General features: G+C 42.3%; 1 protein-coding gene across 1 annotated transcript in view; it reads right to left on the bottom strand.

Moving 5' to 3' along the window:
• Positions 1-19,839, bottom strand: part of SLX4IP (SLX4 interacting protein) — a gene marked incomplete at its 3' end in the record, with an annotated part of 187,103 nt that overhangs the window by 43,866 nt on the left and 123,398 nt on the right. The window contains 1 exon segment of the mRNA XM_080813483.1: positions 16,161-16,281. Within this exon segment, the coding sequence (XP_080669609.1) occupies positions 16,161-16,281 (121 nt within the window).

Genomic DNA, 19,839 nt, shown 5'->3' with positions numbered 1-19,839 from the left:
AAGAAGAAAGATTTCCTAAGTGTTTCAAAAATGTTTTCTCTTTAAGAGAAACCTTTACAAGTCATTCTTTAAATAATGAGAATTTCTTTTCCCCCAAGGGAATAATTTCTACTTCAGTGTTTCTAAGAATATACAGGGTTAAAACCGTGTAAAATAGATTTTCTCACAGTTAGGGGAGAGCAAAACACCGCAAATAGGAAACCAGACAGCTCGGGGGTCAAAACACTACACTTCCAGGTCAGACTTCTGGTTGCAATTAAGTAAAATTCCTGCAAATATTTGTAAGGAAATCATATTTTTGGTGTCTCCTTTCAGGCCTTGTAACTTTTTATTTTCTTTAACAGCAACTTATATTTGAAGGTATATATATATATCTATATTATTTATTAAAGACACACAGAAATACAAAAATATAAACATTTATGAACACATACATACCAATTTATGACCCCAGAACTGCAATTTGATCTTGGCCTCAAAGGTAAAACTAGCATCTCTTCTAGGCATTCATTTTTTATGTTTCAGATAATGGGGACCTAGTTTGTTTTTGTTTGACACAGACAATGGAGAATTTGGTTCTCAAGACATTTCACAAAATAGGTTAAGCCAAGTTTCCCATTAGATTGCATGGTTCATGATCAAATAGTTATAGTAAATTTGAATCTGATTGGAGTTTAGGCTCTAAGTAATAACAGCACTGTGTTAGAACAACAAATATAAATAAGCCCCACAATTAAGTGTACCTGAGCAGTTATTAAATATGCTTCTACTCCACTCCCTGGGAATAGCCCAGGGGTTTCACAGTGCTTCACAAATACCTACCTCAGGAATCTGCAGCACGCTCACTGAGACAACAGAAATACCTACTCTACCAAAGGGAGCAGATACTCCCTGCTCAGCTCATAGAGGTTATTACAGTGAGTATAAGATGATTTTGATTACAAACGACTGAAATGGTAAGCTGAAAAGAGTAACTACAAAAGAATACAATTTTAGAGTCTCTCACTTTTGTTCCAAATAATTAGAGTAACTAGGGTGCCATGTTAGGGAATTTGAAAATGAAAGCTCTCTGGTTTTTAATCATCCTCTGGGTTGTAGTCCCCACAATTCCCAAGGTATTGAGTTAGCAAATCTCGGTCCCAAAGTGTTAAACCACAGTGTCTTATGCTATATGAGGGCCTCTTCACTTGTTCTCTGCACCCTTCAGAATCAAGGGGTTCTTGACAGATATTTAATCTGTTAGATAATTACTATTTTCTCTCCTGAGCTTCCTAAGGGCTATTAATATTAGCAATGTGAAACTCAATTACTACAAATTTTAAGATCTTGGCATGTGACTTGGCATTGAGAGCCTGGCCAAAGGAAAAGAATTTAAAGGGAACAGACAAGCTGGTAAATGCTCTGGGCACTTCCCAGACAGGGTACTGCTATAGTGTAATGCGCATAAAACTCCTGAGAAATGAACAGTACATGCCAAGGCAAATAGTTTCCACTATCCCTTGTCATCCCACACATTAAAAAATTATATGCAACCCCTATGAGAAAAGGCCTCTGCTTTATGAGTGGTGGTGGGAGGGTGGGGAAGAGGAGCTGTCCTCGTTAGTATCTGTCAAACACAGGAGAGGTTGCCACTTTTTAAGACTTCAGCTGGGAAATGCCAAAAGAAAGTACAGTCTTATAAGAGTCCCACAGTACTTGCATGCCCCCCATATCCTCCATCCCTCACCTCAACACATATACACATATATACGCTAACACTAGCCAACTATTTGGACAACAGAAAGCTAGTGCCACTGGGGGCGCATTCCCAAAATGCCGGGATAAATCACAATTTTCAATGGGTGAACCCAGAGAATTACAGGACTCCCATCCAGTTGTCGCCATTAGAGATAATGTGACAAAAGAGATCACCAAAAGTAAGGTTTTTAATCTCACCTCTACTATCAGTTAAAAGCCAGAGACTTTCTCTTCCATTACTTCTCCTCCCACTCCCAGCAGGACAGGAGTGCCAACCAGTTCTACCTGACCACCAAATGGGATTTGTCTTTGGAATATCTGGTAATAAATCATCAGTCTTCACAGAGCTGGTAAATGGGCAGGGCTCTGAGGCAATTGGGCCAACTTCTTAAAAAAAAAAAAAAAAATAAGGTCTTGCAATGGCTGTTTGATGACAAAGATCTTTCTGGAATCCAAGAGTCCCAGGGGATTTAGCAGCATTGTTCTGAACTCCCCAGTTTCAGAATATGCAGAAATGTGGGAGCACTGAGTCCGGATGTCAATGTGAGCAAGACTCAAAAGTAATACGGAGTTGCATCACCATAAAAGCTCCAACAGAATGGCTTTGTAATTTGAAAGTAAGCAATGGCAATACAGACTTTGTTTTATGAGGGAAAAATCACTGTAGGTATGGTAGGAGGTGAAGGGAGAAGGGTGGGGTGGGAGAGATGGAAGGAGCTTACTCATAGGCCGGTAGGATCGATCTCATAAGGTTCACGCCACCATCAACAAAGTTTTATAGGTGGTTCCAACTGAAGCGTGACAACCTTTTGGTGTGGCAGAAAGAATCCTAACCTTTTCTGAAGCTTTGTATATCGGGGGTGGGGTGGGGTGGGGGTGGTGGTGAGGGAATGTTTGTGTGTGTTTTAATTTCTTGAAAAATTAAAAAGTGAACCAAAGATCAGTCACCGAAACTGGCAAATTCCGTGACAGGTGACTGTAACAAGTGGAAATACTACCCTTCAAGGTTTAAGGATTTTGTTTTTTTTCCATTTATTGCAATAAATGGTTAGCAAAGTCTTCCTGGTTTTTGAGACTACAAAATGTCTTGTGTTATCAATGCTGTCTTAGCACACTTTTTTGGTAGAAAAGTACAAAAACTTTAAGTTCTGCAAAATGCCCCTTCCTAGAAAAATAATCTCTGCTACCAGAGGGCTTCTAGGCCCTTGCTTTCATTATTGCCTTTTTAAGCTTCTCATGTGGATGAAAGCCTAGAAAATGTTTTGATTGAGTACACTATGGGAAGAAACGTAAATAATAAGCAAAGCTATTTAAACACATGTGTAAAAAGAAAACACATGTTTCCACTGTGCCCTAGGACAAATCTAAGGAAACCCATTTCTATTTGCAAAGGGCTGTGAATAGAAAAAACAATGCCTAAATATGAAGAATATTTACCAGAACAGTAGATAATTGAAAATGTGTTGTGCTGTTTTGCTGTTTATAAAACCACACGAGGGCCGGGTTCTCCCCCTTTCAGCCGTCCGTGTCTGGCTGCAGAAGCCCAAAGACCCCTCCATGGCGGTGTGTGTGACCGTGGCCCAGTTCCACTGCCGAGGCGGGGCCTGAGGACAGGGGCAGAGGCTGACCCTTCCACGGGGACAGCTGATGGCCGTCAAGAGTGACTGTGGCGGTCAGCAGCGTTTGTTCAGGGGGCTTCTTCAGGGTTAACGGTTCTTGGACGTACTCTTGTTAATGTGCAGGGAATGGTGTCTCTTGGCCAGTTTGCACTGTCCTCTCGGAAAATGCCTGCCTGTTCACGGTCTGAGGAAGGGCCGGGCTCAAAAGGAAAAGTGGTTCACTTCCAAAATTTATTTTAAATAGGAAAAGGCCTTGTTTTCAATGGGCTGGGAAAATAAATACAAACCCAAACAAATAGCACATATACAAATTTGCACTCCTGGGGCCACCGGAGAGAAGGGCTCACAATCAGGCCTGTGTCTGAAGAGAAAAGAGAAAGCTTTCTTTGGCAGGTACCACACACTGGGCGTTGGGGAAAGGAGGGGAACATTTCTCAGACAGAAGGAAGAATAGGAAGAACTTGCTTGTTTTGGCGATTCTCGTCTTTTTCTCCTCTGGTGTGAACACCCACTGATTTCCTAACATGGTGGTAATGTGCCCCACCACAGAATGCTGTGTGGGTGTCGATGAAGAGAGAGGAAGCCTGGTAATTCAGCCCTGAACATTCGCAGAAGATACCTGGGAAGCCACAAAAGAATGAGCAGACGGCTCCATGCATTGGCTAAAGATTTAAGCTAAGATTTTAGAGGCGTGCTCAGCTTAGAAGAAAAGCCAAAAAGAAAGCCACTGCAGACAGAAACCACAGTACCCAGGAAAATTTAATTTATTTTATGGCATTTTCCAAAGGACTGGGTTTCTTAGATGTTCACTGCAAGAAAAAGGTTATACAAAATGGAATAATAGGCAGTTAAAAAAAAAAAAAAGAACTGTTCCACAAACACAAAGATGTAGTGAACCCTTACTATTTAGACAATGCACTGAGGTAAATGCTTACAGCTGACAGATGAGTTCTGTTCTGGAGTCTATGTCTCCCTTTCCATCCTGTGATCAGAGAATAGGGGATATACAACCCAAACAAAGATATCCATGCGATAGTTCAAGTAAGACACCATTCCTGGCTTTCACATGGTTAACTTGAAAGATAGCTTTTTTTTTTTTTTTTCAATGATTAGGGGAAAGTTTTATTAAAAGAGAAAACACTCTCTCTTTCTCTCGATGGGGATACTGAAGCAGTTTAAACAGGTCAGACATTAGACAGCTGTATTTTCACATAGCCTCTGACACTTACTAGCTTTGTGACCTTGGGCAAGTTGCTCCAACTCCTTTGAGTTTGGTTCTCCTCTTCAGATCAAGAGTTAAGAATGCCGGCTAGCAAGGGCTCCCCAAGGATCTGCCGTGGGGATGCAGGAGACCCAGCACAGGGCTGGTAGCAAGCAGGCTTAAAGCCCACTAACAGGTAACTAGTCGGGGTAAGAATACTAACAGACCCCTGGGATAGGGAGGGGCTGGAAGGAGGAGAGGTTCAGTCCCTCGGTGCCGAACAGTCAGGAAGATACTGTAGCTGATCTAACGCCAGAGTAGGATGTGGTTTTGACTTTCTGAAAACCAAGCGAGAACACTATTTAATAATTTGTTAACTCACAGGCCACTTTCACCTCTGCCTTTTGTCAAGGGGCAAGCGATGTTGCAACGCAAGTGTGCCACAAAGCTCTGCCAGATAAACACGTGGCTGGTGAGCAGAAATGACACTCCGTTCCTTTATTTCTTCCATGGCTTGTGTTCCTCCTGAGTGACAGGCTCGGCACTGGGTGCTCAATAGCACCAGAGCCCTGCCCTCAATGAAAATGATGTCTCTCTGGGATTCGAGGAACCAGCTGGAATGGTGAGCACTGCTACTGCTGGGGGGGACCAGGTACCCGGGAAAGGGCAGGGGGCAGCTCCCTGAGAGAGAGGGTGCACAGAATCAGATAAAGCTCCTTAGGAGAAGTGACACCTGGGCACAGGCCTGCAGGAGGAGGAGGAGCTGACCCAGCAGTAGGGAAGGAGAAGAGAGCTGCAGGGAGAGGAAGGCAACATACGCAAAGGCCCAGAGCCAAGAGTATGATGTTCTGGGTCCTGTCACTCAGGCTACAGTGACAAGTTGATAACTGACCACAGAAGCTCTCCCAGGGTTGCCTGGCCAAAGCCAGCTGGGACCAGTGACTCCCCTCCCTCTAGTGGAGAGGGACTCCTCTTGAATGTGGCTTCCCATGGGTACAGTTGCAGGGCTGGCAAGGTCTATAAGCTCTGGGCAGTCGGCTTGCTCAGCATTCTTCTGAATAATCAGACTGCCTGGTGCGTGACACTGGTACTAAACTGTGTGCCACCACCATGCCCACAAGGTCACTTTCCTACTTGCTCAATAAAAAGGTTGATCAGTGGGAGAACCAGGGTCCCTCTGCTAGAGTACAGATACAAAGTACATTAAGCTGCACCCCAGGTAAACATACCTAGTACAGGATACCAAGAGAGCAGACAGTATGCGTGCTGATCTGCATGAGAATGCCAGCCTGTGCCACGTGACTGCCCTGTGTTCCCCAGAACCCTGTGCATAATGGTGGGGGGTCAACATGGAGAGGACACTGTTGCCAGGGCTATTCCTGAGCGGGTAGCCACATTGGGTATGAGGGTCAGGGAGTAAGAGATAGTTGCTGAGAAGGTTAATGACCAGGACAGACACGGTGTCTGTAGACCACAAAAGCTCAAGAGTGGGTGTGTCATCTGGTGACTGGGTGGCCTAAAATTTGCGGTCAACTAAGGCCCATGGCTGGCCAAGTCACTTGGTCCAAGATTACTCAGTGGTAACCTTGGGAGGAAATCTGTCAGTAGCTCAATCCAAAGACATCTTTGGCTTACTGGTTAACAGTTATGTCCACAACTCCAAATAAAATGGACAGCATACTTGGGCCCTACTTAAACTGTATATGACAAGCTGAACTGTGTCTCTCCAAAGCTTGTATGTTGAAATCCTAATCCCCAGCACCCCAGAATGTGACTGTATTTGGATATAGGATCTTTAAAGAGGTAATTAAGTTAAAATGAGGTCATCAGAGCGGGCCCAAATCCAGTACGACTGGTGTTCCTATTACAAGAGGAAATCAGAGATACAAATAGAAGGAAAACCATGTGAAGCCACAGGGAGAAGACGGCCACATCTACAAGGCAAGAAGAGAGGCCTCAAAAGAAACCAACCCTGCTGATACCTTGAGCTTAGACTTCTAAGCCTCCAAACTGTGAGAAAACAAATTTGTTTACGCCACCCAGTCTGTTGTATTTTCTTATGGCAGCCCTAGCAAAATAATACACTATATAATGGGGGAAAAAAATTGAGGTCTGGTGAACAGGGGCCTGACTTGGACTACTTTGAAGGAGATGCCACAGACTCTTACCTAGTCCCCAGATTTGACTCAATCCTCAGAACTACATCTCCCGGAAAAGAGAGCCAGGCATCCCTCAAGTCAGGACCATAAATCTCCCACTTGTGATGTGCACCTGTTTTCTACGGAACCTGCACAATGAGAAAAGGGGGACACCCAGAACTCTGAGATTGGCTCTGAGATAATGCTAATTCTCAGGATTCCTGACTACCACTGTGACCGACCAGAGTGTGATAAATAGAAACTTGGTTTCAATTCATCTCAAAGAGAGCCCAGTAGGTCTATGAAAATCTGTATTTGTCTTCTCAGTTGATGAGTACATAATCGGGATAGATTTACCTTGCAACCGACAGAACCTAAACTTGGACTCTATGTCTCGTGGAGTATGTGCTATACAGTAAAGAAGGGCTAAAAAAAAGTCTCTGGAGTTCCCTCTCCCCATCAAAACTAAAAGCAGGGGCACCTAGGTGGTTCAGTCAGTTAGCATCTAACTCTTGATTTTGACTCAGGTCATGATCTCAGGTCGCGATATAAAGCCACATATTGGACTCCCCACTCAGGGGCGGTCTGCTTGAGATTCTCACCGTCTGCCTCTCCCCGTGCTCGCTCTCGCTCTCAAAATAAATAAATACATCTTTTGGAAAACAAACAAACAAAAACAAAAAGAAAAGTAATATTTGTCCCTGGAAATCAAAGAATTCATTCTGAGCATGTCAAAGAGTTCACTCAAGTTTCTGCACCCCATTGCTCTTAGTACTAAGAAATAAGCACAAACACTTTTCAGGATGTTTGCATGTTTCTTTGATCTATGTAAATGATCTGAAAGGGTGACGGCTTCAGTGACCTGTTTACTAGCAGATAAAAATTTGGACCTGGTTCATCAATGGCTCCACCCAACCAAATAGTACCAACCAGAAGTAAATGCATGAAATGATATAACCTCACTTGGGGTGGAGAAAGAAAATCTGTCCCATGAGCTGAATGCTGAAGAATATACTTTGGGTCCATTTGGCCAGTAAGGAAAGACAGCCTGATACATGTACGTGTGTGTGCATGGGTGTGTGTGTTCATTTATTCAGTGGCAAGAACTCAGACTGGTAGACAAGGACATATGAGGAAAAGTTAAGTAGAGTGTGTGTGAAAGTATCTGTATCTTGTGTGAATATTCTCCAAAAAGGTCCATTAAGCAATTCTTGTAATGAGCTGAACAAAATAACCTGCCCTATGGATGCTGGCCAGCCTCTTACCCCAGATGCCAGATGACCTGCTCACAGGGCTCATGAGACATGTGGCCATGGTGGCAAGGATGAATATGCTAGGGTTCAACACCATGGACTTAACCTCACCAACACTGAGCCCTGCCAAATGCCAAATCTGCCAATGGCAGCAATTAATATGAGTCTCCTTATCAACTCTAACACTGCAAGGAGATGGGCCAGTAGTCATCAGTGGTGGGTAGATTATTATATTAGACCTCTTCATCACAGAAGAGACAGTATCTTCACTGGAATGTACCCTTATTCGGGATTTGAATGTATTTCTATGCCTGCCATGTTTCTGCCAGCCACATCACCCAAAAACTTACTAAAGGCCTCATCCTGCATCACCACTAGTGCTTCTGACCAAGAAACTCACTTTACAAAGAAGCCAACAGACTCATAAAATGCAATGGTCCTACCAAGCAATCAAGCAAGGATCAAATGCAGCTGGCCTTACAGAGCGGTAGAAGGATCTACTGAAAATTCTGTTGTGATACAAACGACAAGGCAGGATCCTGTGGGGCTGGGGTGAAGTCTGACAAGACATACTACATGCTGTGACCAGCAGAACAATATGTGTTCCCTTGGCAAGAATTCCTGGAACCAGGGAGTGGAAGTGGGAAGTGACCACCTCAGCAAAAATTTGCTTTCCACCCTCATGACTGTGCTTCATGAGTATTCAAAGGACGACTGGAATGGAGGGGATAACAAGGACCCAGACTGCAAGTTAAAAGGGCCACATAACTACTTCAGGCTTCTTATGCCATCAGACAAAAAGACCAAAAGGGGAGTGGAAATGCTGGCCCGTGATGACACCACAGAGGCAAGTGGATAAAACACTGAGAGGATAACGGGCTTTACTGAGTGGCACATTTCCAGGGCTAAACCTTCATGAGAACGGTGGGTGACCTCAGAAAGGCAGGACCACTGGCAGCTCCAATCCCTCTGGAATGAAGGTTTGGATCGCCTTGCCAGGTAAAGAATCCTGATCACCTGAGTTACTGGCTAAGGGCCAAGGGAATATGAAATACATGTTAGGTGAGAGAAGAAAGAAATATCAACTATTCATTTCAAAAGCTAGTATGGCAGCATCCTCCTACACTGTCTTCCTTGCTGCATGACGTATATATTTGTGTATTAACTAAGTTATTGACTTAGTTACTTACTTAGTTAAAATAACTTACTATTTTATTCAAGCTATGTTGGCAATAGTGAACTTCACAATTTAGTCAATAAGTTAACAAACGTGGGCTGTGAATGAATGTCACTCAGAAAGCCTAGGCTGGGAACTACAGCATGAGACTTTGGATTCTTGCTCAAAGGAGATGCTGGGCTTATTTCCTCTGTCGCTGGGAGAGCTGTGTCACTAGGCAGAAACCTGCTGTTGTTTGGAAATTTGTAGGAAAAGGCAGCCAAGAGGAAAACTTGAGAGGCTCATTCAAGAGTTGATTAAGAAGGCTCTGACCAAGGAAGGGACAATGGGAAAGAGAAAAAATTATGAAGAAAATGGCAAACTACCCAATATGAAGATGAACAAAAGCTATAAATACGCAGTTCATAAAAAGTGAAAGATAAAAATCAAAGAGCAGGGGCACCTGGGTGGCTCAGCGGGTTAAAGCCTCTGCCTTCGGCTCGGGTCATGATCTCAGGGTCCTGGGATCGAGCCCCGCGTCGGGCTCTCTGCTCAGCGGGGAGCCTGCTTCCTCCTCTCTCTCTCTGCCTGCCTCTCTGCCTACTGGTGATCTCTGTCAAATAAATAAATAAAAATATTAAAAAAAAAAATCAAAGAGCAGAGTATCTCCTTTTCTGGTTTTTGGCCTGTCAGACTGGGAAAAATTAAAAACACTGGTAACACCTAGCACTGGCAAGGTTAAAGGGGAAAATATTAAATGAGACAGAACTGACAGAATTTGACAGTTAAGTCCTTTTTTTAAAGATTTATTTATTTGAGAGAGTGAGACAGAGAGTAAGAGTGCAGAGTTGGGGGAGAGGAGCGGAGGCAGAAAGAGAGAGAATCTGAAGCAGATTCCATGCCAAGTATGTGGAGTTCAATGCAGGGCTCAGTCTCAGGTCCCTGAGATCATCCAAGAGTTGGACCCTTAACTGAATGCGCCACCCAAGTGCCCCATGACAGGTAAGTCTTTTAAAAAACTTTCTCACAACACTAATTTTTACTGAATCTATTGGAATAACATCCCAGGTGATTTTAAACAAAAAATAAACTATCAGCAAATGTCTGCGCTTTACTGTTCACGGAGTTTGCAAATACTCTTTGCATTCCTTTACATGATGAGGCACATTATTTGTTACGTGGTTCTGGAAATGGAAAAAGGTAAGAAATTCATGTGAATGAGAGAAGATACCCACTTCACACAAAAGCATAAACCACTCACATTCATCCAAACCACCAACACAGTAAGGATAACTCTATTTTCAGGGAACATGAGACACAGAACTGGATACTGAGGAGGAAATAGGCAGGGCCTTATGGTTAGTGGCTTTGAAATTGCTTTTGAAAAAAGGCATTTAAGTAAGATTATGGGAACAGCTGAGAACAGGCAGTCAGATAAATGCAGAGAGATGTCTCTGGCTCTGGGGCAAGACTAAGAACATGTATTCAGTTTCCAGTTTTAGTGATGCTGTTAATAAACAATGTAAGGTGACAGTATGTTACTGTGTGTGTCCACTTCATTCCTACGGGTACACAAGGCCTAGAGCAAGATGAACCTCTTTGTGGAAAGCAACCTTGTGGGAGAGATAGATGAACGATGGTCTTCCTGCCTTCTGGAAACTAACAGTTTAGTATGAGGTTAAGCGCTTACAACCAGAAGCAGAGCTGTCTAAGTTCTAGGGTTAAGCACTAATGTGATTTGGAGAAGGAAAGAGGCTCTGTGAGTGGCAAAGCACCAGTCTTTGCCAATGAAGGGGTAGGATAAAGGTAGGTAAATGGATTATAGCACAATTATAACACCATGTGACAAATGTATTAAAAGTGTTAAGTGCCAGAAGACGAGAAACTGAGGGAGACTTTGGAGAAGTAATATTTGAAGTGGCTCTTGAAAGTTAAATATAAGTTTTCCAGACAAAGGCGAAACCTGTAAATGTTAAGACAGCGGTATCAAGAAAGCAGGCTTGTGGGAGGCAGGAAAGTGAGTAGTGGGAGGAGACAAGGCAGGCTGGGAAAGTTATGGTATGCTTTGACCTTACTAGGAAGAGGAAAGATAGAACCATGCGTGTAATTTATCACCTGTACAAACACTTATTAAATACCTACTGCAAAGCAGGAAATGTCCTCCTAGTTGGAGACACAATGGAAATAAAAGAGGTCAAACCTGTCTTCAGATGGCTTACACGGCTCATGGAGAGACCAACATTAACCGAATGATGTTCAGGATGCTTGTGGGCCAGTTACAGGGAGATGGTTTCCCAGGATAAGTTTCCCTGAGGAGTGATTTTGAGCAGAGAGCAGAAGGAGCACAGGGAAAGGATCGAGACCTGGGCTCCAACCTGGGCAGAGACCCCCAAGATGAGCAGAAGAAAGGAGCTTTGGAAGAAAGGCATTATGGTGCCATCACTGGGAGCAAGAAAGAAGGAAAGAGTGGGACAAGATGAGGCTGGAGAGGCAGGATCCTGGCTTGCACCTGGGAGCCTTGGCGAAGAGGTTCACAAGATCAGACCTGTGATATTAAGGGATGACACGAACTGAAGCATAAACAGCAGGAGAGGCATCAGCCAGAGTGGACACAAGGAAGCCAGCCAGGAGGCTGCTGTGGGTGCCCCGGCAGGCAGGGGAGGTGGGAGCAGGGACTGGTTGGCGGCAGCAAAGGAGGGGACTGGCTAAGGTCTGAACATCAAAAGACATGGTCAATTAAAGGTTAACTGTTACCAGAAGTAGAAAGGAAAGGGAAGTGACTGCTTTCATACCAAGATGACTTTCAAGGAAGAACACTTAGCACAGCTGAGTGAACACAATGGTGCTTCAGGATCCTCCTGCCTCCCTCTGGCAATCGACTGCACTACTGATTTCATTACAGACAAGCCTAGCATTCATCCTGCAAGTGGCTGCTCACTGAAAGATCCACCAGGCAAATGCAAGCTTCTCCTAGTTTGTGGTTGTGCAGTTAAATAAACCAAGTCGAAGGCAAATGACAAACTCAGAAAGATCACGTACAACACATAAAACATACAAGGCATTTTTATCCTTAAGGAGCTCTTACAAACTAATAAAGATATGAACATTAAAACTAAAAACATTATAAAGGAATTCCTGTGTGCGAACATGTTTATCGTGAAGATATTCACTGCGCCATTGTTTATAAGAGAGAACATATTAAACGCAACCTAACTGTCCTACCAATAAATCAGAGTAAGGATTTTTTTTTTTAAAGACTTTTACTTATGTATTTGACAGACAGAGATCACAAGTAGGCAGAGAGGCAGGCAGAGAGAGAGGAAGGGAAGCAGGCTTCCTGCTGAGCAGAGAGATCGATGTGGGGCTCGATCCCAGGACGCTGGGATCATGACTGGAGCCGAAAGCAGAGGCTTTAACCCACTGAGCCACCCAGGTGCCCCCAGAATAAGGATATTTAATGGAATACTACACAGTCATTAAAAGTGGCGATGGGAATCCTAAAGGGCCATAAGAATTTTTAAAAACATCAAGGAAGTTGGAAGACTCATATTTCCTAATTTCAAAACTTATTACAAAGCTATGGTAACCCCCAACTGGCATAAAGATGGACATGTAGAACGATGGAATAGAACAGACAGTCCAGAAATAAACCCTCACATTTATGATCAAAGACCTTCAGTAAGGGAGCCAAGACCATTCAATGGAGGAAAGGATAGACTTTCCAAAAAACAGTGCTGGGAAAACGAAATATCTGTATGAAAAAGGATGAAGTTGAACCCTTTCCTTAAAATTAATTCAAGATGGATCAAAGACCTAAACAAAAGGAGCTAAATCTAGAAAACTCTAAGAAAAAATCAGAAAAGCTTTGTGACATTGGATTCAGTAAAGATTTCTTGGAAAAAGTGTCAAGCACAGACAGTAAAATAATAGATAAATTGACTTCATCAAAATCTAAAACATTTCCACATCAAAAGACACTATTGAGAGTGAAAAGGCAACAGATGATGGGAGGAAATATTTGCAGATCATATACCTGATAGGGAATTAATATCCAGAATATATAAAAGAACTCCTACAACTGAAAAACAAAAGTAAACAACCCAAAAAATGGGCAAGGACATAAACAGACATTTCTCCAAAGAAGATATACAAATGGCCAATGAGCACATTAAAAAGATGGTCAAAATCATTACAAATGAGGGAAAGACAAATAGAGACCACAATAAGATACCACTTTACATCTGTTAGGACAGCTATTATCAAAACAACAGAAATTAAGTATTGGCAAGATTGTGGAAACACCTAGATCCATTCTTGGTGAGAATGTAAAATGTTGTAGTCCCAGAAAACAGGATGGCAGTTCCTCAAAAAAACAAAAAAAAAACAACAACAACAAAAAACAAAATTAAAAAAAAATAAAACTGGTAATTACCATATGATCCAGCAATTCTACTTCTAAGCATACACCCAAAGAAGTGAAAAGCAGAGATTCAAAGAGATATTTGAACACAAATATTCATAGCAACATTATTTACCACAGCCAAATGGTAGAAACAACCCAACTATTTTATGACAGATGAACAAATATGTATATGTGTGTGTGTGAATATTATTTGGCTTTAAAAAGAAAGAAAATTCTGATAAATTCTATAACAGGAATGATCTTTGAGAACATTAAGCTAAGTGAAATAAGCCAGACACAAAAGGATAAACTGTCTGATTCCATTATATGAGGTACCTCAAGCAGTAAATTAGAAAGCAGAAAAGAGGTTACCAGGGGCTAGGGAAGAGAGAAATGGGCAGGTATTGTTTAACGGGTAAAGAGTTCCAGTTTGGGACGTCCAAAAGTTCTGGAGATAGAAAGTGACAATGACTGCACAACAATGTGCATGTACTTAATGCCACTAAATTGAACACTTGAAAATGGTTACCCTGGTCAATTTTATGTATAGTTTACCGCATTAAAACAACTTTTTAAAAAATGGTGATGCATATGTTTTAAAGGATTTTTATATAATGTTATGTCGGGAAAAAAAAAAAAAAAAACAGGGTATAAAACTCTATGTATGGGGCACCAGTGGGGGCTCAGTCAGTTAAGCATGGAATTCTTGGTTTCCGCTCAGGTCATGATCTGAGAGTTCTGGGATCAAGCCCTACGCTGGGCTTTGAGCTCAGTGAAGAGTCCACTGGGGATTCTCTCTCCTCTCTCTCTACCCCTCCCCTGCTCACATGTGTGCACTCTTGCTCTCAAATAAATATTCTTTTTTTAATTCTGTATATACAGAAAGATCACTTTTCTATTTAAAAACAAACTTGTTGTAAATAAATAAATAAATAAATTCATCCATCCATCCATCCATCCATGCAAATAAAAACAAACTTCTTGGCCACATGAGCCCAAGAAAGACTTTGATTTTCATGTTGGGGCCAGAACAACACACAACCCATCTTCCCTAGCTGTGAGAGAGGCTGAGAAACTGAGTATTTAGCATTTTTCACTCAGCAGCAGAGGAAGCCAGGGAAGGGCTAGTTGAGAATCAGTATTGACCATGCTACCTCCACACCAGAAATGAAGGTCTGGGAAACTTCTCTGTTCCTTCTCCTTTTGTACCAGTTAGAAAATGACACTAGCCTGGTCTGCTGGGCTATAAGCCCCTCTGGCTTTTCTCCAGCTTTATCCTACTACTAAGCGAAATACCATAAAGTATCATCTAATACAATATTGTTTGAACTGAAAATTCCATTCGTTCGAGGCTTTCAGTTTGGGTTAAATTAATCTGTCTGCCTATTTATCAGCTGTGCCCAGGTGAACAGTGTAGATTAAGTGTGCCTTCAAAGGGGTTACTTAACACAATTCTTCTCCTAAGGGGATGCTGCATTAGTATAACCTAGTTCATGGCTGTCCAGTGCTGCTCTCTGAGGATTAACACAAGGTTGACCTTATTTGTACCACAAAGAGTGTTATGAAATGCTGATTTAGGGGCACCTGGGTGGCTCAGTGGGTTAAGCCTCTGCATTCGGCTCAGTTCATGATCCCAGAGTCCTGAGATCGAGCCCCGAATCAGGCTCTCTGCTCGGCAGGGGGCCTGTCTCCTCCCTCTCTCTCTGCCTGCCTCTCTGCCTACATGTGATTTCTGTCTGTCAAATAAATAAATAAAATCTTTTAAAAAAATGCTGATTTAAAGTTAAAAAAAAATTAAAAGCACGACAATGACAGAGAGGAAAGAACAGTGGGCTAGGAGTCAGAAGAGCTGGGTCTGGGGTCAGGTTCTGCCACCTGTCACTCAAGTATGCTTTCCTTCAACAAGTCACTGAATCTGTGTATCTGGCACTGGGCTAAGTATGGAGAAGGGGGGCGTGCGGGGTAAGATGCCAAATAAACAAGATCATCTCTGTCCTCAAAAAGATGATCTTTTATTTAGGTGAGCCCCTAATCTTATAGATCCTCAGCTTCATCACCTACAACTCAGACATCACCATTCTCAAGGTGTTGTTAGGAAATAAGGCAGGACAGTTCAACCTCAGTGCCCCTGACGTTTTGGGCCAGATAATGCCTTGTTGTGGGGGGGCTTTTCTGTGCATTGTAGGATATTCAGTGACATCCTTGGCTTCCAATCCCTAAATGTCAGTAGTGCCCTGCCACCCCCATCCCCGCTCACCCGATGACAGCCCAGTGTCCCCTGGGATCCATCACCCCCAGCTGAGAATGTCTGAAATAGAGTCACATATACGAAAGCATTTAAAAAAGCATAAAGCCCCAAATCAAGTCAGCATTAATGTAAATCTATCTGTAAGACTACTTGTCAAAAAAAAAAAAATCCTTTAAAGTATTTACATTTTCCTTAGGAATGTTTTATTCTCTATTTTTACATATTTTGCCTACTATTAAAAGCCCTCCAGGGCTTTTTGGTTAATTTTCTTTACCCAAACAAAGCATCTTCATTAGAACATATTTTTTAAATGTATCACTGTACTAACATGACAGTCAGAGTCAAACATAATTGCCATCTCTACAAAGCAGAAATTTTATCCAAAATCAAAGTACTCAGTGCCTACCTTTTAAGGTCAAGGGACTGGATCTTGTGAATTCTGTATTTGATGGCCTGTGCTGTTTACGAACTTCCAAGTACTCCTTAACTCTTGAATCAATGGTTTCTTTTAACAGTAAACAGACTTCCTAAAGTAAGGTGAAAAATGAGACATAGTTTTCTCATGTAATACAATGCAAAAAGAGTCAACATCGTGCATATTAAAAAGTCAACACTAAACATTTCATTTTATTTGTTTTACTTAGCTATGAAAGCTGAAAAGAATGCTGTCTGTGCTCGAGGGTAACATCCCAGGTTTAAGTTTGCTACTGAGGTTTGTTCAAATCCATGATGCTGGCTTACTCTGTGACCTGAGAAATTCATTTCATTTCCCTCTGCCTCAGTTTCACATTTCTAAAAGGAAGATAAAAGCAGTGAAGTGCCCCACGTGGCCTGGCAAGATGGGACGGCAGCCACCACGGTTTCAGGGGACCATTGTCATGTGGGGATTCCAGGGACAGGGTAATTAGCTCTTCCTATCTGTTCAAGAGGAGCTGGCCACAGTGATTTTTTTGGGGGGGGGGGGCACAGTGATTTTTATGCGAATATTTTCCCCTTTTTCAAACTTCAAACCTTTTTTTTTTTTTTAAAGATTTTATTTATTTGAGAGAGAAAGCGAGAGAGAGCATGAGTTGGGGTGAGGGGTAGGGAGAGAAGCAACCCCCCCCCCAAAAAAACAACCTAACAGACAAAACAACAACAACGTTTTTTCAACCTAAACACCACCACTCACTAGTTTCTGGCCTCAGGTTTAGAAATCTAAGAAGAAGGAACAGTATCGAGTGATGGGCTGAAGACAGAACTGGAAACCAGTTCTGTGATTTTCTTCCATGCTCTTGTTGATGATCCCGTACATGCCCATTTGCTTTTGTTAAAACTGCACTGTATCTGCTGATTAATGATGAAAATAATTTAACTTCTCATATTTCTCTAAAGTAGATTAATATTTATTAGGCAACAGAAACACATGGTTTTAATTCAATGTCAACATACCACGCCACCAGCAAATTTCTGGGGCTGTCTATTGTTTTATGTATCAGTGTTACTTATGAAAAGAAAAACACAACTCTCAAAGTCCACCACACAACAGGAAGAAACTGTCCACCAGAGACATGTAGCCAAGGCAGGGAAAGGGAAAAACGGCACACAAATCTAAATTTCTGAATTTAGATTAAGAAACTGGTGTGTAAGGACTGATAATTCTGATCCAAATCCTAGCCTCCACAGAAGGCTCGGAGTTGCCGAGGTCAGCTCAAACCTGTTTCACTGGTTTCTTCAATGCCATCTCAGGTTGATCTCTTAGAAGCTTCATAAATTAAAACAAGAACAAAATTCTAAGTAGCTCTGAAGGGCAATGATCGCCAAACTTGTTTTTTATTGCCAATACATACACTCCTCAAGAGTAATGAAAATCCTTGATTTAATTCACAAACGTGATCTACGTAAAATGAAACACTGGTCTCCTCTCTCCTGTTCTCATTTTGCAGCCCAAAGATGCAGTGCCTTGTGGAATACAGAGATATCTGTTTACAGCTGAGTGTTCTGGCATTGTTCACACAACAGAAAGGCAGCCTTGCCTCATACTGTTGTTTTAACAATTAAAGAATTTTGCTTCACATGCAGGGTTCAACGATGACTGAGCGAGAAAATATGTGAAAGACATACATGGAAACAGAGATTGTTAAAATTTGGCCATAAATGCCCTATAAGGCTAGAACTAAAAATAGTACGACAAAAATAAAACAAAGGCCCATACAACACAAACTTTCTCCCTATAGTTACGGGGCTTTCCTTCCATGAGTCAGGTTTGACGAATGGAAGGTAGACCATAAGCAGTGTGGTCAAGATACCCTAGGAACTGACCACACCACACTTAGCAAAGCATTCTCCTCAGAACCAGAGCAATGCTAGAAAAGACAAATTCCCAGCTACACAGGAGGGGCACCTAAGAAGACCGAGCCAAAATCAATGAGCAAGAGGACAGAGATATATATACAGAATTCCCAGGCTAACAGGAGCTCACACTTGCTTCCTCAAGTTTACAAATGAAAGAGTACGAGTTTGCGTATTTGGGTACAAAGACTACTCGTGCTGGACTCAAAATAAACTTGGGTTTAATACATGCAATTAGTTCCTTTTCCTGAAAAGGAACTGGACATTCTTAAGACTTTCACTATATAAAGTGACTGCTAAGATGCAATCAAACTGATTGCTCATGAAACCCCAATCGTGAAATGATCTAATAAAAAAAGATGAAAATATTGGGACACTGAATACAGGCTAGAGTCCTATCCTTTCCTTGACTAGCTTTTCTCCTTTCTCTGGCTCTCCCTCTCTCGGAGCCATTTTAATGTCAGTGAATAAACTTTAAAGGAACGGCTTCAAGAATAAGCAGCAAACCATCTGCTCTGCTTCGAGAGGGAAGCTCGGCTTGCTGGCATAACCGGCCCTCCTGCAGCCAGCACTGCAGCCAAGCTCTACAAGTCCCATCCTGCACTGAGCACCTTTGCTAAGTCATGCCTTGCTGCCCGGACGTAGTACTAGGTGGAGCAGCAACAGCTGTGTGTGGCACCCTGGAAAAATCTAGTCTCATGCTTTGGCTAGAAGGTGATTCACATATTCATGGCTTTATTTTAAAGCCTTTCAAATCAACTGACTCTTGGCAAAACTGACTACCTATCAACAAGAAAGGGCTAAGGCTGAAGTGGTAAAGCTGGGAGAGAATGGAGGAAAAGGTGGGCCTGAAAACAGTGGATTCTAGAATGCTGTTCATGTCAGTCAAGTCAGAAGACTTTTGGGGTGAGGTTCCCTCAGGTGAGCATTAGTCACTTTGGGGAAATTGAGTGTTGATAAGCCAACATTGGTTAAGCCAAATTTGGAATTCCATGGAGCTGAGTTGTAGCAGGAGATGCTGGCTTCCTAAATATTAAGTCCTGAAGAGGACAACCCATTTATTTAACCTGAATGATAAATCCCATGACACCGAATCTCGTGCCTGCCTTCTTTCAGCCGTGGCCCACTAGATACCCAGGGCAATATCACCCAGGCAAGTCTTGATTATATTAGTATCTCGTGACTAAAAATATATTACTTATAAATTTTCTTTGAGGGAGTTTTTGTCTTCTAGTAGTCTTCAAAAGTTGACTAAAAACAGTTACCACAATAAAGGTGTTGTTTTGTTTTGTTTTGTTTGCTTTGTTTGATTGCCACTATAACTAGATTCTTCTCCACATACTATCTTTCAATAAATCTTATTTTTACTTCTAGCTCTAAAAAGCTATTGTGGTGAGGATCACAGAGGACACAAAGTGCTATAATATTCTGAGAGTTATGTGAAAGCTTCTGCCTCATGATTGCGCTCCCTGCTCTCTAGTACAAGGACATGGAGAAGGAAGCAGAGCACGTGAGGAGAGCCAGATGCACTCTCCAACCTTCTGCCACAGCAGCACTGGGGTGGGATCATGGAAACTGAGAGCTAGGAGTGACTCAGAGGCCTCTGGTCCAACTCTTTCATTTGCAGATAAGGAAATTGAGGCCCAGGGAGATCTAACCCATGACCACCCCAGCCATCCACCTCCCTGACTGATCACAGTGAGAAGGACTATAGTCAAACATCTCCACGCTTGCCATCAAAGATGCCTGTTTAA

This window comes from Martes martes, assembly GCF_963455335.1.
Source record: "Martes martes genome assembly, chromosome: 9".
Taxonomy (NCBI): domain Eukaryota; kingdom Metazoa; phylum Chordata; class Mammalia; order Carnivora; family Mustelidae; genus Martes; species Martes martes.
Note: the sequence above shows the minus strand (reverse complement) of the source record. Positions and strands in the feature narration are given on the sequence as shown.